We start from the raw sequence: 24,629 nt of genomic DNA on the forward strand, positions 1-24,629 counted from the left end.
CACTGATGAAAGGTACAATGAGCAGGAAGATGAGGACCGCTGCAAAATAACGACATAACCTGAGCAACATTTGACATTTTATTCAATTGTCTTCCAAAAACAACAACCTCTGCATTTAAAAGAAAACCAATTGTTTATAACAATGTAATTTAGCATTGACAATACAGTGTATTGTGTTATCAATCCATTTGATGTACTCAAAAAAAAAAAAAAAAAAGGTATGGAGCCTCAGTTCCAAAAACAGGACATCCTGGACAATGCTTCGTTTCATCACAAGAAAAAAAGATTTCAGATGGGCAATATGGAGTAGAACACAGTAACCAACAGATAGGTATACTGTGCTCATATTGTTAAATATGCATAAATGTACATTATACATCGCCAGAGTACATTGGGCAAAAAGTGACAATGCACGTTGACATCTTTCAGTGGCTAAAAGATCAGGGAGCGAGATTTTCCACTGCAAGCGCAAAGGAAGATGACCAATATTGGCAGAGAATGACATGATCCAATGGAAGAGGGACAAGACTGAACATACTTGGAAGAAAAGAAAAAGAGCAAGCGCTCAAATGTATTGAAAATAGCAACGTTTCAACAAGGAGGGGTTTACAAGACTTGAATGTCTAGCTAGCTAGGTGATGCATAGCATTTATATTCATGTTTCACAAAATGTGTGGTCTCGTAACTGAATAGGTATTTAAATTGCATTTCAAATGCAAAAAAAAAAAAAGACAGTTATATCTGGTGGGACACACACATTTATGAACGCTAATGTAAAAGAGGCAAGTCAAAATCTCATGGAGAAATTCCTAAACATTTGCAAACACACCGGTAAGTGAAATTTCACATATGATCATGCTCTTTACCGGGCACACAAGTCAATAGAAAAAGACAACACTAATCATGCAAGAAGAGACTTGTCGCTGAAATCAAATTCCTCCAAATTGGATATCAGCAATGTGACCGCGGAGAAAAAGCTGCGCTTGATGACTTTGGTGCAAAATGTTCCTGTTACGGAGAGGACAGTGTCCACTGCCACAATGAAGACACTCTTGGTAGACCAGTTGTGATACTGTTGAACCTAACACCCCCCCAATCAAGATATACACAAACATCACAGACGTACACCCCATGACACCGCCAAGCACAATGACCCGCAACCACAGACACGGCAATAAACAACCCCCGTCTCCCAATGGGGCTATCACTTACAGAGAGAGCACATGTCAAAAAACATACAAGGTTACATACAGAGGACAGCGTAACAGTCAGAATTGGTCTATGGGACAGCGTGAACTTGCATAAAAGCATTCAATTGACACAGGTGACATTGAGACAGAATTACGTTTCAAAGAACATCTACAAAATGTAAGCCGGTCACAGGGCATCGGAATGCGGTAGTCTTGACAGAGCCCATGATTAGCAGAATGAGAGGCTCTATAGCAAATCTAACAGACGACCGACTTGTATTGAGACACGTTACGACACTCGACTACTCATGGCTAAATAGACACTACCAGATGGCCTGGATGGCTTCAGTGACCCCCACTGACCTCGGAGGACCAGAAGCTGGGAGGCCTCGTTGAGGAACACTACCCTGTTTATCTCACTGGGAAGGGCATGGACATATAGAAACACAATAAATAGAAAAACAAGGATTTCCCCCAGCCCCTTTGACTGTACATCCCAGCAATGGTTTCAGTTTTGTGCAGTAAAACGCTCGCCCCCCTCCAGGGTTTGTGCTATATATGTCGTCTGTCTGTCACGGTTTACACACACCGGGGAGTTTCTGGACAGACATGACCCTCGATCACATTTACAGATCTCTCTACTTTCCTCCTCGCTTGTCCTCTGCCCTCCGGCAAACAAAAAAAATGTCCAGGACAGCAAGCTAGGGCTCTCTCTGGGGCTGGAGTTGGAGCGTGGCAGATAGTTGCTGACTTACTGGAGCGATTGTCAGTTTCACTGTCTCGCGAAGCAGTCTCTCAGAAACGAGCTCCTCAACAACATTCTCCAAGGGTTGGTGGGGAGCTACACCGCAACACACTGCCACTCAGAAACACAACAATGACACATGCGACAACTCATTGGGCATCGACCTGGAGCGATACGAGAAGAAACACAAAGAACACTCTCCCAACGTTTACTCACTGACATGGGGGGGCAGGACCGTTACAAGGACAGTGTATCGGTTTCAAAGAGCAGAAGCAAAATCCGATGGCGGGAAGTTCCATGCTCCGTTGTGGTAGCTAAAGGAACATGGATCACGTATTTTTTAAAAACAACCTCAAATAGCACCGAGCAGAATGAACAACGGGTGGCACGGCAGAGGCAGAACGTGTCATGACCTACGACGGTTCCGTATGAAATGAGTGGGCCGCCTTCATTTCTTTCATAGGAATACACCGTAGGTCTATGTTGGCATGGAGCACACCATTTAAAAACAGAGTACAGTGGGCAGCCCTCGCCACGCAGATCATGGCTTTCACAGGAACCGAAGAAAACATGACACAATAGTGGTTGTACATTTAGATCAGAGTGCACCGCAGATGAACACAGACAGATATACTGTACATGCACACGCGTACACAAACCATGTGTCTCCAAGCCATTTATCCAATACTATAACTGGTTGTGAAACAACAACAAAAAATGGAATGAATACGGAGTCGACTCCAAAATGTTTGGTGAACATCGATTGAAACGCATGAAAACGGTAGCTTCCGCAACTCTGACATGAACATTGGGGAGAAAAGGAGGAGTAGGAGTGTTATAGTGGTTTGTATGAGATCCTAATTGGACAATGAGTATGTACACCCGTGGCAAAGTTCACATTTGATTAAAGTGCGTGCAAACTATCAGAGAAAGAGATGTCCATTGACACTGACGGATTGTTGTCTAGAATTCACTGCAAAGGGGCCAAGCTCCAAACTGGAATGCAGCTGTCGTCATAGCATGGGTTCAAACAGGTGGGAATGATACCCATTCAAATGAGCAAATCAAATACAGAATGAATGTGAGCTGTGACTTGTCAAAGGATTTGGATGGGACTCTTATATCAGCCATGATGCAGAATGTAACAGAGGTTCCATCCCACAGGGAGGCCACTGAAAGAGCACCGACACCAGCACATCACCGGTCTGTCTCCACCACTGTCTTCTGCTCCTTTCTCTCTTCCACCTCGCATTGCATTTGGTTCTGGATTGGTTCGTCTCTCTGCTTTTACTGTCATGGTAAGATGCTCCCAGTCCTACATGAAGTGCATCTGCATAGGAAAATAAGCCTGTTACGGTTTAATAATATCCGTCTAGTTTTAAAAAGGCTCGAGACTGGATTATAAATATCTCAGTAAAATAAAAAATAAAAACAGGTACTGTAATACCAAAGGTTTCATAGTAACAAGATCTTAAATAATTCCAGAACCTAGTGGTAAACAAACAGTAGTTAGCATTGACAAATTAAGTATTAAACAGTTAACATTATAAAGCAGCAAAGACCGCATTACAATTATGATTAACATACTTAGGAACTGATGCCTTGAATCATGATTCACATGCCAGAAGTGGTTGGGGAGTGGACAGTGGGATTACCTGGGCTCCTGGCATGGGAGCGAATGGATTGGTGTGCCGAAGGACAGGTTGGTTGTACATCATATGCTGTGGTGCCATCATAGGGACTCCACCCATCTGCCCCATTTGATGAGAAGGCATCTCCAACAGGGAGAGAGAGAGATTAAATGTAAACTGGGTATCAATGGTCTTGGTGTACAGATCCCCCCTCCCCCCCTTAGATCCGACCTTATATTGGAATTGTGATTTTATATTGTGTGACGTTTTATTCGATTTCTTCCTTGAGTTTATTCAGTAAATGTTTTCTTAACTCTATTTCTTGGTTAAGGGCTTCAGGGCGTGTAAGTAAGCATTTCAGGGTTTGACGCGTGACGACAAATACAATTTGATTTCACTGTTAGACCTGGGTACTGTACCACAGGTGCAGATCATTCCTTACCATTCCATAAACAGGCACTTGAGGTGTCGTCATAGGAAAAGCCACTGGAGCTGGAGCCTTACGGAGAGAAAGGGCGGAACGTAAAAATGAAAGACTAGTAGAGCACACTGAGAAATGGACTTGTGGAAGAATGCAGCGACTCCCTCTACAGAGTCACGTACTTACATAGCCAGTATAGATCATTCCATTCTGCAGCAGGGTTGAGGAAACGAGGAGGCGGGAACGAGGCAAATGGAGATAGGAATGGATGGTGGATAATTCAGTGGGAATTTTTCAAGAGAAGACAGATGAAACACGAAATGAGAAGAGGAGAGACAAATAATTAGAGTGCAAACAAATTCAAATAGACAAGAGGGCAAATGTGAATCACCAGCGCCTCTGTGGAAGAGCCGCAATAACCCCTTCCAATTTTCGAAGATGTGATTTTCAGACAATCATATAGTTTTCTAAAGAAAAAGTACACTACCTTCTGCATTGCTGGCTTGTTCTCTGTATTATATTTGGTGAGCGTGACCAGGCGTGTATGTCTCACCATTTGTGGTATGGGCATAGGTTGAGGAGCCATGGGGGCATGATGGTTCCAGTTGGGGCTGGTGCACAAGGTTTTGGACTGCCAGTGAGTCCCTCCTGTGGGCTTCTTCTCTACCAGCTGGGCCCACTGGGGCTCTGGCCTGATGGACAAACACAGGGTTCAAATACACCCACAGCATTAGAGCAAGACAGATTAGATCAGGATTCATAAATGCTCAGATGAATAGCTACATCCAAATATATTACTCTAGGTGCTCTCAGATCCTTTTAAAATATCATATACTCACTTTTTGGCTGGTGTTCCTCCGAACTGCAAGTCTGGCAAATGAGCGATTAAGATATGTTACATGTTCAGATGCGGTTACAGAGCATTACTGTGTATGACCATTTTATGACTACTGAAAAATGTATAATATGCAAAGCTACATGTAAAATAGGGGGGGGAAAAAAAAGACTCACTGCCAACAAGGTTGGCTAAGGAGGAGTCCAGGTCAGTGGGCATCATCTTCCCCCCAGATTGCAGTTGTATTCCAGGGCTGTGGATGTGTGTGGGCTGAGCTGGCTTCAACAGGTCCCCTGGGAGCCCAAAACCTGAGGACAGAGACATACAGGGAGCGAGAGTCAGGCTCCGGGTCTCACAGGGAGAGAGAGTCAGGCTCCGGGTAATGCGGAGTGATTAGTGCTTTTTGAGGTCGGTTCGGTTTCGGTTTGATTATTTAAAAAAGGAATCAAGGAAATGAAATAATGACAAAAATTATTTTAGAGCTTTTGACTGGAAATTCCAAACCCCAAAATAGTGAACATTCAATTGCCAAAACATTGAAAATATCCCATAGTCTCTGGCATGTCCACATTGGGTAGGCATCAATAGAAAAATTGCTATGAAATAATACAATATTTCGGTTCTGTATATTACTTCATTTTCATGACTAATATTTTTTTATTCTGAACATCATCTCAGCTTAGGAAGTAGCAGCCAGCCCATCTAACACAGTGGTATTCAAAGTAGGGGTCACGACCCCAGCTGCAGTGGGGTAGCCAAAATTAGGAACAAAAAAATTAAGAGTACAGATTATTGTATGGGACGATATACAAATGTTTTTGAGGAAGATCATTTGAAAGATATAATTGTATTGAGTAAATGTCTTGATTGGTTTTATTTTCTTTTGACGAGAAAATTAAATTGATTGAAGGTCATTTGTTGATTTCAAAATCTAAATGTATCGATTTTAAGGTTGCATCATCGGATGTGGGGTGACTTCGAGTTGCAAGAAATTATTGGGGTGGGGGGGAAAATAGGATCTCCGCTGAAAAGGCTTGAATACCACTGATCTAACGCCATCTCTGTGCTCCCCATACTGTACTGTCTTTAGTCATCCTATTTAGCTAGGCTAGCCTGCCTAAGTATGCTGCAGAGCTGTCTGACTAAATCACTTGACTAGTTATTCAAGGTAGATAACGCATACTTTCACGAACTGTCTCTATTCCTCTCTGTCGTTGTGTTGTGTACGTTCCTCTCTCATGCGGTTTGTGTGAATCTTAATTTACCAGGCGGAAAAGTGTATCAGTCTCTGTCTGAGCCGGAAACGACAGGCGCAATGGATTATGGCAATTGTCGTTAATTACCACACTTTGGCGCTGAAATAAATGGAATATTTGCTTCGTGAAAACTACAACTCCCTTCATCGCACGTAGTTCTTGACATTATTTCTCTCGGGAATGATTTGATTTCTCTCTAGAGAAACTGCGCACTGGGCTCACAAATAAAACACAACTCAATGGAATTCAAGTAATAGTACTGACATCGGTCAATTAGTTGTTTAACAGACCTGCCAACCCTGTCCAACTTTTTAGAGTACCAGACGCGTGCGGCAAATTGGAGATTCAACTTGTAATTCTAGTGCAAGTGCATTTTTAAAAGCATTGCCTCTATAGCTAATAGCGGCACTCATTGGGTAGGCATCATCTCGCAGTCTTCTAAACTGCCGACTCCATTAAATTTATTTTTGATTATACTTTTATAATGCATTTTGTGACGTGGATCATAATTACAGTCTACCCGATTGCGTGATCCTCGTAATGTTGTGGAAAATACAACTAACGGGGACGCAGAATTAAAATGTATATCACACTCGCACAAAATGCGACCATGTATTTTGTCGTATTTGTATTGATTTTCTTTCACTAGCAAATGCGAGTGAACTGCTAGCACTTTAGAGCCCACTAAATGTCCATCTTATGTTCGCTAACTTTAGCTTGAAACAATTAGTGTTTACCTTTCCACAACACATGGAATCAAAAAGGGATTTGGTCATGTGTTTACCTACAGCTGACAGTCGGCAAACTCAGCATCACAACAAACAGGAGAGGCAGACACGGGGTAGCTATGACGAATAAGGATGTATTAATCTCCATGTCCGTTGACACAAACTCTGTACATGTACAGTGCCTTGCTAAAGTATTCGGCCCCCTTGAACTTTGCGACCTTCTGCCACATTTCAGGCTTCAAACAAAGATATAAAACTGTGTGCCCCAGGCGTTGTGTGGTCAGGGTGATGAGCTGTGTTGCTTTTACGCCAAACATAACGTTTTGCATTGTTGCCAAAAAGATCAATTTTGGTTTCATCTGACCAGAGCACCTTCTTCCACATGTTTGGTGTGTCTCCCAGGTGGCTTGTGGCAAACTTTAAACGACACTTTTTATGGATATCTTTAAGAAATGGCTTTCTTCTTGCCACTCTTCCATAAAGGCCAGATTTGTGCAATATACGACTGATTGTTGTCCTATGGACAGTGTCTCCCACCTCAGCTGTAGATCTCTGCAGTTCATCCAGAGTGATCATGGGCCTCTTGGCTGCATCTCTGATCAGTCTTCTCCTTGTATGAGCTGAAAGTTTAGAGGGATGGCCAGGTCTTGGTAGATTTGCAGTGGTCTGATACTCCTTCCATTTCAATATTATCGCTTGCACAGTGCTCCTTGGGATGTTTAAAGGGACTTGGGAAATCTTTTTGTATCCAAATCCAGCTTTAAACTTCTTCTGCAACAGATCTCGGACCTGCCTGGTGTTTCCTTGTTCTTCATGATGCTCTCTGCGCTTTTAACGGACCTCTGAGACTATCAAAGTGCAGGTGCATTTATACAGAGACTTGATTACACAGGTGGATTGTATTTATCATCATTAGTCATTTAGGTCAAAAAATTGGATCATTCAGAGATCCTCACTGAACTTCTGCTGAGAGCAAAAGTTTGCTGCACTGAAAGTAAAGGGGCTGAATAATTTTGCACGCCCAATTTTTCAGTTTTTGATTTGTAAAAAAGTTTGAAATATCCAATAAATGTCGTTCCACTTCATGATTGTGTCCCACTTGTTGTTGATTCTTCACAAAAAAATACAGTTTTATATCTTTATGTTTGAAGCCTGAAATGTGGCAAAAGGTCGCAAAGTTCAAGAGGGCCGAATACTTTCGCAAGGCACTGTATGTGTGTTGCAGCTCGAGAATCGGGATGTTAGATTTACGTTTTTATTCAAATATAAATATATATTTTTTAAAATCAAGCCCTATTCATTTCTGCATACTTTTCACTCGGATCTCATGGACAGAGAATTGCTTAGTTGGTACGCTAAATGCTTGCAGGTCTGGTTAATAACCCCAACGAACAAACATAAATGGTTAATCGCTCAGCACTCCCTGGGTCACACAGGGAGAGAGAGTCAAAGTCAGTCTCAGGTCACAGAGAGACAGGCTGCAGGTTACACAGGGAGAGAGCGAATCAGGCTACAGGCAATAACCCTAGCCCCAGGCATATTGTAATGCTATTTCAGTCCTGTCAGCTGTCCAGTAGAGTGATTACAAGCCATATTGACACATATTGAGAGAGAGAGAGAGAATCCAGCAGGGATAGGTATCGTAGCAGGGAAGAGGAGAGGAAAAAATTGCATTGGGGACACAACTGGACATTTAATTTCTTCTAATAAAGGTTGGGGTTGACATCAATTAATATCTTATTTATGTCCTGCAGTGACTGATTTCTGTCCATCACAATATGCTCAATGTATCTGCCTTCATTTTAAATACAATACTAGTCTTCAAGTGTATACAGTGTGTGTGTGCGCATGTGTCAGTATGTGTTTTTTGTGTCCCTCACCTCCCCAGGCGTTGTTGTTAGACGGCACAGTGTGTGTGGTCTGGATATTCGGGTTGAAGGTGGGCTGGAGGTTGAACAAGTCACTGGTGAGATTTGGCACGCTGGGGAAACAAGAGCAGAGAGAGACAGATAAAAATCATAGCAGAGCAGACCCCTTCAGGCCACAGGGCAGAGAGGAAGAGAGTTACAGCGGCCAGGACCAACCACTTGGAACACTGCCATTCAGCCATCCATTTTAACGTGGCTCACAGATCCTTTCCACTAATAACCCAACTAATATACCGTGAAGTGATTTAACCACCTGCCATTTTAAAATAAGATACATACAGGTTATAATATACAAACTGAACAACCTGTGTGAAATATACCCATATGTATTAACTCAAGCACAAGGATTATCAGACCGTAGGGTCTGCCTTACTTATTTGTAACGGATACAACAGATGAGTTGGAGAAGAGGTCTGTGACCCCACTGCTGCCGTTGGCACTGCCCATTGACTGGGAGCTGGGAGAGACGGTCGGCGTCTGCACGTCAATCACCTTGGCTCCCTCGTCCTGCCCGGGACAAACACATCAAGTCAAGCCGCAAAAAAGTGACAGTACAACAGGGTTGAGAAAATAATATATATTCAGACTCATTCATACAGTAGCGCATCGACATTGTAATGAGAAGTTGCTGAACAGTGACCCTGTCTGACCTTCAGCCTGTTCTCGTCCTCCTTCTCGTCCATGCGGCTGAGGGAGATTCCAGTGCTGGACAGTGACGACACAGCACTGGACAAGGTGTTAGCTCTGGAGAGACCACACAGCGCTTATCAGTGACCACCACGTACACTTCACTGTCACACAAGGCCATTCTGGGACAGACCACTGATGATTTTTTTTTTTTTTTTTTTTTTTTTTTTTTTTTGGAGAACGTTTCTGACTCTTGCGTGCCGTAATTGTCATATAGTAGACAGGTCTGACACACAAACACATTAAAACACTCCCAAATCCAGGATAAATGAGGCCGCATTGCCGTTGTAGTCCAGATGACATACTAGCTAAGGGTGGAACACTGGCACAGCATAATTTGCACATTCGTCCTCATACCTATCACAGCTTTAGTGAGTGACAAATGTTCTGAAATGCCTGCTTCATTCTAAATGCCTCTTTCAGACACAAAGCCTGAAACATTAGCATCTGTGTGTGTGCGCGTGTGTCTGTTTGGTTACCTGGTGGCTGTGGAGAGCTCCTTGATTTTCCTCCCCTCCAGAGAGGCCAAATGCTGCTCCAAAGCTTCCAGGAGGCTGCTAGGGGCCTGAGGGGGGGGGGGGCATGGGGAAACATTAATGCACCAAGTGAGGATAGCACTGTGTAGAACAATTGGGAAAACAATCACGCGTGCGCACACACACTGCATTTGCATACACTCGCGTACAGGCACACAGACATTTGGCACCGGCGCAAGCGCACAGACACAAGCGAGCACACACACACACAGCGGCACATTGTCCTAAGCTTTATTCATGTTCAGTCTAGTCTCCATATTTGCAGGTATTTTACGTAAGACAATACATCTGGTATAATTAGGTTTGGCTCCAAGCCAGACATGCACAGATCAGTCCTCTCTCATGCAAGCAAGTACACAGGCCTGGGAGGTCATTTGTACAGTGTGTCGGCTCCTGTGGGGTTCAGAACACATCACATCGTCTGTTGGCATATGGAAAGGAGCTTAGAAGCCCATTCACAGGTGTGTATAAATGCTCTCACACACATCCCAGTGCATAAATTGTGAGTTAACCAATGGATTCCGTTTCCTATAATCATTTGGGTAACTATTCATTCATGAATATCAAATTTCATAAATGTATTTTACAGGTTAGAGTAGAAATTCTACTAGCAGACGGTCAAATTTGGTCATTAGCTTTAGTGTCTAGTTCAAAAAGGTTTGGAAGCCGAACGAGTGAACTCACAGAAAGGCAAAACGTCTGATGAAAATGAGATACACGCACTTGGGAAATGAACTTTGTATTTTATAAAGACATACAAAATGGTTAAATAAACCAAGGATCAGTGAATTCAATTCCCCACACGTGATACCCATGTTTCAACCCAACATTTGCATTTCATTACAGAATGCAATCTTAACACGTGCAGTAACTTGCAAAAATAAGAATTTCCATATACTTATTTTGGGGGAATAAGAGAGAATAATGAGAATTCTGGATATCCTTCTTCTGAGAAATCTAGAATATACTAAAAGTTTCAAATAAGCAGAAAAAAAAAATCTACAGCTCAGTAAAGACATGGGTTACTATTTAGTTGAACAGGGATACAGAAGATCTTCATAAGCACTGCAAACATGACATAATTGACAGAAACCTTTGTTCATGTTTATTGTGGAGGGAAACACCATTAGTGTCATTGAAGAAAGCTTCAACCAGTGTTTGTAGCATCACGTCAGATGTTACGCAAGTGCTTAGGATTGCATTATGTATACCATTCAAGTAATATTTGCAGAAACCTATTTGGTAGAAACCATTCACTGCTCTCCCCACAGCTATTTTGATGGGACATCTATCCCGGGAAAAAAGATATACAAATAGTGTTCATTTTGAAGCAACGCAAAGTTAAACTGCGAGAGAAATCAAGAGCTTGAACTCTATCAAGAGATGTCATCCCTTAACGTACAAAAGGCTTATATGGGCCTGACACAAGCACCATACGCCCATATTCGTTAGGACAGAGGCTGAAGAGGTGCCTGACTTTTCAGCGCCATTTCAAAATCAAACAAACAAAAAAAATATGTTTTTTGTGGGTTAACTTTCAAAAACTGCGACTCAACTATACAAAAAACTCAAGTCTAAGTAAAGACATAAAGGATCGGTCTACCTAAAAATCTGCCGAAAGACATAAGATGGTGTTTTGCACAATCTCCAAAATGAGGAAACGAAATATGGGGCAGCAGAATCCAAGGTTCACATATTAGGAACCCATTTTTTGGAAGTAGGCCCTCTCTACCCTAGAGCTCAGAGAGAGGGAGGTAAAATCAGGTAGAAAAGGAGGGGGCGGTTGGAAGCCTGTAGGGTGAGTAGGGAATGGGAGCGTTCAGAATGGAGCTACATGGGAGATATTGAGATGAAATGCACCACTGACCTGTGTGAGATCGGGGATGTCACCCTGATCAATTCCAACTTGCTGTGTCACAAAAAAGGGGGGCAAACAAAAACCAAACATAATAAACAAACGAACACAACCACAGAATAAAAAAAAAGGGGGGAGGGGTAGGTGTGTGGAGGAGGGAGAAAGAAGAATCAAACCAAAGAATCCATTACTCCATGCAGTGACTAGAAACAAAACAACAAAAAGACAACAGGCAGGGGAATTGGCATGCCCACACACGCACTGACACACATACATACGCACAGGATCTGAAGACTTGGGTTTGAAATGAATGTTTACACACTGAAATGCCACTGACAGGTGTGCCGGGTACATTGGGCTGTAATACTCATGTGACTGCAAGGTGAGAAACATCCAAAACAACAGCAACACACAACTAATGTTGACTTTGAACAACAACAAAAAAAGGCTGGGGAACAAATGACAAACACATTGTTAGACGAGTAAATGAAATGGGCCCTTAAAGTCAACGTTAGTCCGTTTTTGGATAGAAACACACCCCCATCACCCCAAACCTTCCTCCAAATAGTTACCAAATCAGTAAAGACAGCAAGAACGCCTTTCAATAAAAGAATGCACGAGAAATGAGAAAACTACAGAGAGATACGTATTATCTTTGCAATAGGGCCTTGTGAATTGCGAGTAGTACTTTACGTGGATAACAGCAGACATTCATCATTGAAAAAGAGAGAAAGGGAAGGGAAGAGTAAGGGGGGCCTCTTGCTAAGACATGCAACGCAGGCATCAGAACAGGCAGCACATGGAGGGGCCTTCACCTTGAGCTTTTCAGGCTCACTAATAGGCTAACCTCTGCATTCATGACCAGCATTAGCTTCCACCACACGGCAACAGAGAGAGCGAGAGAGAGAAAGGGGGAGAGGAGCAGAGGTCCGGGAGAAGAGCCCCACCTTCTTGCTGGATCTATCTGACACCTTCCTTTCCTCAAAACAATTGGAAAAGGGAAAACATTACCTCTGCAACTTTGAGAAACTCTGACAGCTTGGTCATTCTGTTCAGAAACGTCTTGTAAATCTCCAGGGCGTCTTTGCATTGGTTCTTCTTCATATCAAAATATTTCTCTTTAGGGTACAAAAAAAAGAAGATAGGTTAACTGAAAAAAAGAAAAGAAAAAAGGACTTGGGCTATTTATTTTATATAGCGTACACTTACAAACAGCATAGTGGCATCATAGCAGCACCATAGTTACCTAACAGATATAGAGTGTACTTACCCAGCATGTTGATGACTCCTTCATTGTACGCAGCAAAGAGGCGGATGGAGTCTTTGAAGAGCAGCATGAAGGCGCTGTTGATGACGCCATTGGTCAGTTCGTTAGAGTTAGCCTGGGAAAACAACAGATCGAGAGACCACACATTGAAAGTTCATGCAGACAGCTCACGGTCATCACGTTGCCCGTGTTCATTTAAGGACCACCAACGCCAAGACCATGAACCCCTGCAGCCTACCTGAAAGTCCAGCAGTGCATCCAGCTGATTCTGAATGATCGGTAGAGTCTTGATCAGCTTCTCAACCGTCATGGTGCGCATCACACCGTCAACCCTGTCGACAAGAGGCACGGAGGACCGCTTTAACAGGGCAAGCGACGGACAAAACACGAACAGATAAAGCATCTCTGTGTCAATCATGCTGAAACTCAATATAAAAGGCACACCATTTCCAAAGTGGCTGCTGAAATGAGTTGGCCAGTTGAGCGGAGTTACCGTGACACTATTTAAGACCCGCCTCCACTGATGTAGCTTACTGATGCATCTTAGTGTGACACAGGGGAGGTGTTCCACGCTAGCCACAAACAGGACATCCTTACCCTCTCTTCATCTTGGTGAAGTCCACAGCCACCAGTCTGTAGGACATGGCCTTCTCATTCAGATACCTGCTGTAGCGTCTGATGAACGTTGACATGTCATAACCTGGCAGAGAGGGAGCACTTGTATTACAATGAGTGTAAGTTCTAGCTGGTGGCTTACAGAGCCAAACCTCTGCAACGCGTTCAGAATGACGGTTTGAGCTTTTGAACTGGGGCATTTTTTGTTCATGCATTGCACGTTTCTATATGTTGTTTTGTACCTGTGACTTATGTACAGTGTGGCGTGGAATTGCTTCCACGGACAAATTCCCAACAGTACCTTGTAATGCTCCCTTATCCAAGAAGTTGTTCAGGTTAAAAAGTGTGTTTCTGGACGCCAGATACTGGATTAATCGCTGGTGAAACAAAGAGAGAGAGAGCGGCAGCGTGGTCATAACCAGTAAGAAGAAAGATTAAAATCAGTGAATAACATCTAATAATACACTGCAACCCATTTAACAAATTATGTTATCCAAAGTGACTTAGTCGTGCGTGCATACATTTTCTTTGTACGGGTGGTCCCGTGAATTGAACCCACTGTTCTGGCGCTACGAGCGCCATGCTCTGCTAGCTGAGCGACAAGAGGAAGCCAGTGAAGCCAGTCTGTCAGTGGGCGACTCACCTCGTTGCCGTACATCATGAGGTGGTGCGTGGTGACGAGGGCCTTGAACACCACCACCCAGCTGTTGTTAGCCGTCCTCTCAAACAACGTGTCAGCCAGGTGGGGGACACTCACATTCAGCTCGTTGGTGCAGTGGATCAGGTCTGCCGACGACACAGAATGGGTGACATTGGAAAATGTGATAGTGCTTAAGAAGTGCTGTACTCTACTATACACTGAGGCTGATCAACTCGCACACAGTGCCCGCTTCACTGAAGACGACGTGGGCGATGAAACTACGGGAAACCATTCATTCCCAATGGAAGCGAAGTGGGCGGAGGCCCATTTTGACAACGCGAGCATGGGCGACAGACGTGAACAGGGTGGGACCAGAGTCGGGGAAGCTGAACTTCATGCAAACACTCTGCGACGTCGATGATCTAGACCAATCGAGGCTCACTATGGCTTGCCTGCCTGCCTGCCTGCCTGCCCCCCCCCGGATAGGCTGCTGATACCTAGCACTACCCAGCTTGCTTGCACCCACACAAGGGCAAAGCTGGCGTGGCGAGGCTGAATACAAGTGTTAGTGAAAACATATTGTCATGCTGAAAATTCCTAGCAGCAGTTGGAATCTCTGCTCGGCCCCCTCACACCCTTCAAAAAGAGACATTCTTTTACTAGTGAATTAACTCTCATTTATTATGCCTTAAATTACAGCGACTAAGCCTGCAATTAACATTTCAAATTGGAAATCTGATTGTAAATAAAACAGTCATAAACAAAATAAACCTCACATGATTTGTCTTCAGTGCTTCAAGACATGTCACTGTAGGAGAAGTCTAAGCTTATGCTAAACCTTAAAAGGGAACATAAAGGAAACATAAACGGAATATCAAGGCATCCGGGATAATCCAGAGGAATTACACTCTTTAAATAACTAAATTGCAGTCGGGTACCACATTTTTAAATCACATTTGAAAGTCTTCCCAAATGCCACTCAGAGAAATGGCAGTTTTATATGGACTACAAGATTTTAGCTTATGTAATTCCACTCTGCGTGACTCTAAAGTGACTAAAATGTTCACAATTGGATTACTTTGGATAAAGGTTGGGCAAAGAATTGTACAATTAAAACATTCCTTCCCCAGAAAATAATCAAACTGGCAGCCCATGATGAGACCTGGGACCCAACAAGCCTACCTTGTTTCACTGAACCAATAACCCTCTGGGTCTATGGCATTTGTTGCAGCCCAGAACCAGACTGATTGATCTTAATTGATTGACTGGACACAATGTTGACTGTGTCATGTCATCATTTGGGTATAAAGCCAAAGCAGTGTCATAAACCATCAGTAGTTAAACGTGGAGAAAACACTTTCGACCCAATAATTGCTCCAGTTCCACATTCCCACACACAGATCAACACACATGTTGAGATCAAGATGGTCTATGACACTGCTGCCACTGAACAAATATGAATGACCTATGGACACCAGCTCATCACAAACTGAAGTAGCTGAGCAAACTCAAAGGCTACATACACCACAATATACTAAGGTATTAATCCTAAATTAAACACATTTTCATCTAGAACTCAGTAGGAAATTAAGAAATGGTTTGCAATAAGGTAGACTGACTCCAATTGTGCTTCTTTAAACCTACGCTGCCATGAACATTTTCATAGCCTATAAAAAGGGAAATTTACAAAATTATTACTGCATACAATGATGAACAAAGTGTAGTAGGCTATGTGGGTATTTGTATCTGATTTGCTTGCTGTTTGGGGTTTTAGGATGGGTCTCTCTCTGTACAGCACTTTCTGACATCTGCTGATATAAAAAAGGGCTTTATAAATACATTTGATTGATTGATTTTCTTGTATGACACTCAGTAATAACAATATTTGTCTCGTCGTGTTCAGGCTACAACACGATCGACTACCGTAGGATAATGACACTGTATGATAATGATTGACTACTGAGCTGCTGAAGCCTATGATGCGCAATTATTCATAGCCCAATATAATCATTTCGATAAACCCTTGGCCATACCAAACATGAAGTACATATCGACAAATAAAAGGTCGTCTTGAATATTCAATGTAAACCAATGTTTTTGTCGCTAACATGTAGCAACGGCGGTGCACTGGTGGTGTACTTAACCTACAGTCAAGGTGTTTCTTCTTGGGTCCGCTGACTTCATGCGTCGTGGCCTTGCAGACGGCTTTGCTTATAGCGGATCCGGTCATGCTGTGCTGAGCCGCAGCGATCCGGTCCGTGATAGACTGTCCAGACATATTCCAGAAGCAGTGATTGGGGAATCAGAAATCAAATTGTCTTCAGCTGTGATAGAGAGGGTGCCCTCTAAACAAACTGCCCGTCTGAAAACAAAAACGTACACTGACGCGAATCCGATGGGAGAATTCATACGGCGGCCAAATAAAATTGACGGCTACATTCAGTCAACGAAATGGCAATCCAATTGTCCTCACAAATACACATACAAAAACCTAAAACCAACGACCCACACCAATATCAGCTCAGAATGTTTCGTTCGGAGGTCGCGATGCTACAATATATCCGCGTAATAGCTTTCCAATGGTGATTCCGGTTAGAGTGTACAGCCGCAACAGTAGCCTGCATGAATACAATTGAGCATCAGGAGAGAGACAATCATTGATTAGTTAGCCTACCAATCCTCGGCCGGTGATCACGCGACGTTCTCTCTGGTTATGATTGGGGCTAGACTAATTTTGAAGACGTTACAAAATAGCATATGAATGTATTTTCTCTCAAGCTCCCCTCTGTTCGTATCGAGGTCTTGTAGCAGTGACTCCTCCTAGTTTTTCCATGTCCTTTAATTGACGTGCTCCATATGGTTTATTCTGAATGCATTTAATCTTTTTACAAACATTTTTTTGTTAGGTAGTCGATTATTCATTTTTTTTCTCACTTAAACTTCATGTGTAAAATGGCAGTGTAGCCTATGAATCAGGTGACTTAGAAAGGGGTTGATTGGGCAACACAGAAAGGGTCCGGGGAGGGCATCTTAAAGCGGAACACCGCAACTGAATATTAGGCAGCTGCTTCTTGATTTGAAGTGGATGGAATCTGTCCGAATCTGCAGTACTGTCCAATCAGATCCAGACACATCTGAAGACAACCCCCTGGGTTAGTATGCTGTTGATGTTAATACCATTGTCATTGGACTATAACAACAAACTTTCACAAAGCACCAGCTTCTCAGTTTCCTGCAGCTCTCTATAGGAATGTAGGACATACAGTACATGTAATGTCTAGGCATATTGTCCCAAATGTGACTCTACTCGGCCTGCAAGTGAGGTAAAATATGAGTCAGACTTGGCATTGAGATGTCTTCCTCTATTTTACAAATGCCTTACAGGATGTATATGCCTTTTTATAGGCTACCAACTGTATGAAAAGGTTTGAAATTCACTGGTTCTCCTCCCTTTCTGGTCCTGGGATCAACTCATGGTGGAGGATGCAGATTAGGATGAGAGGAGAACTGACATCAATGCTATCCTTTTATACCTGTGTAGGAATAATATAATGACATAGTAACAATGTTGCATTAACATGCTATGTTGGACAACTGACATGGTCAAAATAGGCTACAAAAATGGACAACTCTGCTGAACCCCACATCAAAGCCATTTTAATGAAGTTAAAGCTATAGGCCTACACTGCATGTACATTATAGGTACACCAAGGCACTGTGGCAGTGTTGTCCCTCTCCTATAAACAGAAACACCCCTTTTGTATCAGTCTGATGTCAATCAAACGACATCTTTATATCACACGGTCATACATCCTTGGTTATACAACTATAGACGTCATAATGTGTGTCATCTCGTTGCTGATATTCTCTGCTTTTGTCATTTAGTTGTCTGAGGGACTGAAATGAGGGGGAGCCCTGCTTTCACAATGTAGAGAGGTGGTTCACACCAAGAAGTTACAATAATGTATTTCTTGTGAAAAGAAAAATGTTCCACTCATTATATTACTATTTTACAATTACTCACACAAACATGATCATAAATCCACATAGAGAAATACACCACATCTCTCTCATAACATATTTTTTCCCATGGCCCCTCTCAGCTTCTCTTGAAGATGTTCTTTAATTGGACTGGTCCGACAGACTACAGAGAGACACGTACAGACCCTTGAAGATCTTCCTCTTTCTCCATTCTCTTTGATGGGTCAGAATTTGCTACATGATCCACAGCGAACTCTTTCTTTAACACTGCTGTTGAACCCAGGCAGAACCTGCACATCTGGGTCTGAATCCAAGACTGTACTCTCTTCATTGGCCAGGATATGTTCAACCAGACATCTCGCTGCCGCTTCAATGTTAGTGCTCTCCTACAAGATGAAACAGAAGACACAATAACGTACAGCTAAATGGCAAATATAGACCTTAGAATGATCTCAGATGGGAAGTATTCCCTGGCCAGATCTGCTCAGGATTCAAAATCCTCTTACCTCAGGCAGAAGGATGTTGCTAATCTTCCATCATTATTATAGGGCGGCAGGGTAGCCTAGTGGTCAGAGCGTTGGAATAGTAACCGGAAGGTTGCAAGTACAAACCCCTGAGCTGACAAGGTACAAATCTGTCGTTCTGCCCCTGAACAGGCAGTTAACCCACTGTTCCTAGGTTGTCATTGAAAATGAGCATTTGTTCTTACCTGACTTGCCTAAATAAATAAAGGTAAAATAATAAAAATAAATTAATGTAAGCTACCAGTTGGGTAGGCCCCAGTGACATATTCACCCAATCAGCCTTCACACCCAACTGAGTAACTCATTAGAGAGTGGCTGTGAGTGTCCCCTTCCTCTCAGGTTCAGTCTGTGAGAAGGGAACACACCTTTCACAGCCTTCTGGACCATTTCACACGTTCCTGTTCACATTCCCCTCGGCTAATTAGCCTGTAGTCCTTATACCCCAGGGTATGCTAACATTTCATTCCAACTGATCTCATGTATTTATCAGCCGAGTGTGATTGCATTTCATTGAACACTTTAAAGTAACCCAAGCTGACAATCAAAGGCTGTTGTCAAACGTATGCTCTTTATAATTTCATTTGTTTTATTATTATTTAACCTTTATTTAACTAGGCAAGTCAGTTAGTAACAAATTCTTATTTACAATGATGGCCTACCCCGGCCAAACCCGGGCGATGCTGGGCAAATTTTGCACCGCCCAATCACGGCCGGATATGATGCAACCTGGATTCAAACCAGGGACCTCTTGCACTGAGATGCAGTGCCCTAGACTGCTGCGCCACTCGGGAGCCCCAAAAATTAGAGATACCATACTACATAGTGATCTTCCATAGGGGCAAGACTGACAAATGTTAGCAGCCAAAAAATTACCCAGCAGGAGTCGGTGGAATGTATTTAGAATCATTGAGATTGTGAGGCTTGTCGGTCACATGCACACACACACTCCAAGTGATCAGACATGATGTCTTTTAGGGCAACCCTAGACTTTCTAGCCAGCCATGAAGCAGCCCACATGCGTCAGTTGGGAAAAGCTATGACTACAGTACACAAGCTTCAGTATCTTTCTTCCTCACCTTGGCTGAGGTCTCAAACCATCCCACAAATCCATTTTCCCGACAGAATGTGTCCAGTCTGGGCTGCTGGGAGCAGACTTGATCGGACTTGTTGGCCAGCAGCACAGCTGGGACAGGTTTGCCATGACTCAGGGTGACCTTAGAGTCTAGATCGTCCTTCCACTTGAGCACGGCATCAAATGTGGAGGCGCGGGTCACGTCGAACACCACCAGAGCTCCCACGGCCTCCCGATAATACACACGAGTCATATTTCCATAGCGTTCTTGTCCTGGGACAAACAAATACAAGAACAGCACACATCAGAGGCACACAGCACTGGTCTATCTATACTTGAATTATCTCTATTTAACTATCTAATTATATTGCATTATGACTTGGCATGATCCAAAAACTGGTCAGGTTTTTCATATTACACAGAGAGAGAGAAAGAGAGAGAGATTCCTGGCAATAACTGCAGTGCTCATGTGACTCTCTAATATGAGCATGACACCAGCTGAGCCCAACACAAGACAACATTCCTCCACAGTGCACATGAAATACCATAGGGATAAATACTATACACTATTCATTAGGATGATTAATGTAACATTGGCTATCTATGGATAAAACTAAATATAAGTCTCATAAAAGTGTGTTAATTCATTGATAAGCCTGTTGAGTTGTTGAAAACATCAATATGATTTTACGCAAAATGCTAAACATGATCAAGTCTGACGAATCGTCCAAACCACTGGTATTACAATGAATGGATATATAACGTCAAATATCAAAGTCAAATGGACTGGTTAAGACATACCGGCAATATCCCAAAGCTGTAGTCGTATAACGGTGTCACTGTCCCAGTGCAGAACTTTGAGCGCAAAATCGACACCAATAGTTGCGCGATAATGTTGAGAAAAGATCTGATGGACATAACGCTTGATGATTGACGTTTTCCCGACCCCAAGGTCGCCTATAACGAGAACTTTGAACAAATGCTCCTGCGGCATGGTCTGACTTTGTACAACAGCCCATTCAAAACGCACCACCACAGGATTCACTATTTGCCAGTGATTGATGGCTTTCTAAAAGACAGATTATGATTTAATACTAATTCCGTTCCAACTACAGCCTACATTATTTCAAGTGTTTCCATATAGAACATTGAATGTTGACTGTAGGTTTATGTCACCGTGCACCCATACGAAATTATGCCTTCATATCCAAAGGATGAAGTCAAGCAAATTATGTAATCCAATTTGATTCCATCCACCGTAGCCAACACGAAATGTTAACTTTTAATCTTATAATATTTTCAGCATAGGCCAACTTTCTCCTCAAAAGAAAGTCTACTCCATAGCTCTAACACCCCCGCAATGAGTTTCTCTCCCTTCAGTCGCTTCGAGGCCAGTTTGCTATACGATGTCATGATACCAAAACATTTGAAAGCTGCCAAGACTCAGCCACACCCATTATCTTCTACCCTGCAATAGCCTACTGTAGGTCTACTTCAGAGCAGGATTCGCGCACAAGCTATTTAATCATTCGGGGACATTAGGCTACACAGTAGTCCACAAAGATAACCCGAATCTAATCTATGAAAAAAAAACTACATTTAAATGTCCCTTTATAGCACCCGGTGTAGCACCCTCTATGGAGAGCAGCGCGTAATTGCAGAGACATATTTTTCTGCGTTGCTGTCTGGGTTCTTACGGTAATGGTGCTGATGAGGGATGAGTCGCGCTATGTGATGCTGTTGTTACTGCCATTTCATCAGCGGATTTTCAAAAAAGATCTCTCCATCTTTAAACATGGAATTACCATAAAATGAAACCATCGACAAGTTTTAAGGACGGCCATTAGCCTATTTCACATGAAACTCGCCAGTATAGTAACCAATCTCAGTGTAGAATAAAATAAAATGATAGCCTAGGACAAGGCCTATTTGCGGATTACTCCTTGGTGTTTGACTAGGCCTCCTGGGATCACTGTTTCAGAGAGCATCTTCGAGAGAAAATATTTCTCAAGATCATGGGGTTTGCTATTGCCAGGCGTTGATCGCCCATCCAACAAGGTAATTTAACATAAGGTTGTAGACCTACATGCCGATGATGTGTTTATTATGGATTAATATGGCATTGCCATAGAGAAGACCGTTGTAACTCGATCTATGAAGGGCGGAAAGAAGATCAGTTGAATGTGTTTTAAATTAAGATGGCTTATTGTAAAATGTCAGACTTATGTAGCCCAGACCTAACACGTTTCCAAATTTTGACACGGGTGAAATGAGTATTCAATATGTAGCCTATTGTTTGTCTATAAAAATGTGCATAACTGCCCTTTTAATTTAGTTTGTAATTAAAAAATCTATGTTATTGCACTTGATTGGCTTTGCACCAACGGTGTTTCTATGAGAGCTGAATATACGAGTTAAGAACCAACGGTGTTTCTATGGGAGCTGAATACACAAGTGTTATTTTGCAAGAGCTGTCTGTGCATTTACACTGGAAAGAGGAGCGGCCTTTCCCTCATTGTAATGTAGGCTAGGGCAGGCAGACTACTGTTTTTCAAGAATACGCAATTAGTCTACATTTAATAGTTCTTAGCACCACTCATGTCGATTTTGGATGTTGCGCACACATCATCACGAATAGGCCGCGAAAAAATTGTCAGGCCCATCACAGAACTACATTAAAAAATAGGCAATGTTTACAAAAATTGGAGTCAAACAAAACATTGGAGTAAAACAACCCACTGGACACACACTGGTGAATCAACGTTGTTTCCACGTCATTTCAACGAATATACGTTGAATTGACGTCTGTGATCAGTGGAAGCTTACACCAGTTGAACTAAGCTCATGATAAATATACTGTTTAAGTGATATTCTTCAAGAATCAGTGGGTATATAGGCGATCATTAATGAATGTACTGTAGATACGAAGGAGTCTAGATTTAAGCTAGTCTACTTGATTATAGGTTGATTATAGGCCATTTTACTATTCGTTTTTTTTTGTGCCATAGATTCTGTGAGATATGGAAGCGATATGGCTGTACCAGTTTCGACTCATCGTCATTGGGGACTCGACAGTAGGAAAGTCGTGCCTGATCCGGCGATTCACCGAGGGACGCTTTGCGCAGGTGTCCGACCCCACAGTCGGTGTAGACTTCTTCTCAAGGCTAGTGGAGATAGAGCCAGGGAAACGTATTAAACTTCAAATCTGGGACACTGCTGGACAAGAGCGATTCAGGTTACGTTTTTAGATTGTATTTTCCTTTTTTAAATCTTCCATTGTAAAGACGAAATCATTTGTCTTTCAATAAATCACGTTTTTTGTTGTTGTTGATAGTCATCTGTCAATATTATTGTTATAACAATATAGTATTTAGATCTCTGTATTATTCATCTCAGAACCTCACCACTTCCCTTTCACATCCTTTGTTTTTCCATTTCCCCACATCTCAATAAGTATATTTACAATTTCTTTCAATTCTCTCTCTCTTCTTTGCTTAACCCCCTCAACCCTCTCTAGGTCTATTACCAGGGCGTACTACCGCAACTCTGTTGGTGGGCTACTGCTGTTTGACATCACCAACCGTCGCTCCTTCCAGAATGTGCATGAGTGGCTGGAGGAGGCCCGCAGTCATGTCCAACCTCACAGTATCGTCTTCCTGTTGGTGGGTCACAAGTGTGACCTGGAGTCCCAGAGGCAGGTGAGCCAGCAGGAGGCTGAGAAGCTGGCAGGTGCCTATGGCATGCGCTATGTGGAGACATCGGCTCGCGACGCCATCAACGTGGAAAAGGCCTTCACTGAGCTAACGCAGGACATCTTTGAGCTTGTGAAGAGCGGTGACATCAACATCCAGGAGGGTTGGGAGGGGGTGAAGAGTGGCTTTGTGCCCAATGTGGTGCACTCCTCAGAAGAGGTCACCAAGAGTGACCGCCGGTGCCTCTGCTGAATGTCCTGTCTGTCTAGTTGGCTTTACCCACCCCTCGCTCAGCCCATGTATTCCTGTAAAATTATGACCCATTAGCTCCCTTACTTATCACCTGGCATTTATTTGGCTCTCTCACTCCTATCCTGAATACTGGAAGGCCATATCAGCTCTAGTCTACCACTGGAGCAAAAATGGACAAAGCGATTTGGGTCGTTCCATGAAAAGAGTGCCTTTTGTGTCCCTTGGATATTTTAAGTAGAAATTGTGGACCAATATTGAATTTGAATAGCTTGTTGCATTTTGACATGTCCTTCTCTCAACCCCGTGTCTCTTCTAGGAGGATCCCACTTAATCCCAACATTTCTCAAAGTAACATTTTTTTGTTGCTTTGCCAAAGTTATTTCTGAAGATTATTATTCATTTCATGTGATTAGTGTTTATGTCTGTCTCTCATTTTAAGGTCAACTGAACTCCCGTTTTAATATGGTGAAGCTATTCCTTTTAAAATATATATATATTTCTTTTAAAGAAACATTGAACATCCTAATAGCGAAATCATAGAGTAAAAGCAGGTGAGCTGGTTCTACAATTTTGGGCCATTTTCTGGTGTTTTGTGGTGGAAAACTGAGCGGGTCGAGCACAACACATCAACCTTGTCACCCATAGATAGACAGGCTAGAAATAAATAAAAAATTGGGGGGGGTGAAGCTTCAATTGCCAATCCCTGTGCACACAACAAGTTTCCATTGCCCCTTCACAAGGGGATTGATGGCTGATTTCAGATGAAATCGTCAA

The 24,629-nt window shown here is 42.7% G+C and overlaps 3 protein-coding genes across 10 annotated transcripts; 1 reads left to right on the forward strand and 2 right to left on the reverse strand.

Annotated features, from left to right (window-relative positions):
- Window positions 1-65: 65 nt before the first annotated feature.
- Window positions 66-17,322, reverse strand: LOC112228947 (phosphatidylinositol-binding clathrin assembly protein). Of its 8 annotated transcripts, XM_024394758.2 has the most exons (20): window positions 17,009-17,322; window positions 16,483-16,696; window positions 14,338-14,480; window positions 13,996-14,071; window positions 13,677-13,779; window positions 13,318-13,411; window positions 13,083-13,194; window positions 12,824-12,930; window positions 11,825-11,866; window positions 9,901-9,986; window positions 9,385-9,478; window positions 9,108-9,241; window positions 8,687-8,787; window positions 4,999-5,130; window positions 4,827-4,857; window positions 4,541-4,679; window positions 4,174-4,197; window positions 4,009-4,065; window positions 3,591-3,710; window positions 66-3,283 (listed from the first exon to the last, which is right to left on the reverse strand). In XM_024394758.2, exons 2-20 carry the CDS (start codon window positions 16,610-16,612, stop codon window positions 3,251-3,253), a joined length of 1,758 nt encoding a protein of 585 aa, XP_024250526.1. In that variant the 5' UTR covers window positions 16,613-16,696; window positions 17,009-17,322; the 3' UTR covers window positions 66-3,250. The 8 variants fall into 8 exon arrangements, with proteins under 8 accessions (XP_024250526.1, XP_024250531.1, XP_024250528.1 ...); XM_024394763.2 differs by lacking the exon at window positions 16,483-16,696; XM_024394760.2 differs by having other exon boundaries at window positions 9,385-9,460; window positions 16,483-17,322.
- A 655-nt stretch (window positions 17,323-17,977) lies between these two features.
- LOC112228960 (ras-related protein Rab-38-like) lies at window positions 17,978-21,483 on the reverse strand. Its single transcript, XM_024394781.2, has 3 exons — window positions 20,713-21,483; window positions 19,916-20,184; window positions 17,978-18,701 (listed from the first exon to the last, which is right to left on the reverse strand). The coding sequence occupies exons 1-3, from the start codon at window positions 20,903-20,905 to the stop codon at window positions 18,540-18,542; spliced, it is 624 nt and encodes a 207-aa protein (XP_024250549.1). The 5' UTR covers window positions 20,906-21,483; the 3' UTR covers window positions 17,978-18,539.
- Window positions 21,484-21,632: 149 nt separating this feature from the next.
- Window positions 21,633-24,308, forward strand: LOC112228959 (ras-related protein Rab-39B). The gene is made up of 3 exons (XM_024394780.2): window positions 21,633-21,969; window positions 22,920-23,146; window positions 23,429-24,308. Exons 2-3 carry the CDS (start codon window positions 22,932-22,934, stop codon window positions 23,853-23,855), a joined length of 642 nt encoding a protein of 213 aa, XP_024250548.1. The 5' UTR covers window positions 21,633-21,969; window positions 22,920-22,931; the 3' UTR covers window positions 23,856-24,308.
- Window positions 24,309-24,629: the final 321 nt, after the last annotated feature.

Source organism: Oncorhynchus tshawytscha, linkage group LG30 (assembly GCF_018296145.1).
Source record: "Oncorhynchus tshawytscha isolate Ot180627B linkage group LG30, Otsh_v2.0, whole genome shotgun sequence".
In the NCBI taxonomy this organism is placed as follows: domain Eukaryota; kingdom Metazoa; phylum Chordata; class Actinopteri; order Salmoniformes; family Salmonidae; genus Oncorhynchus; species Oncorhynchus tshawytscha.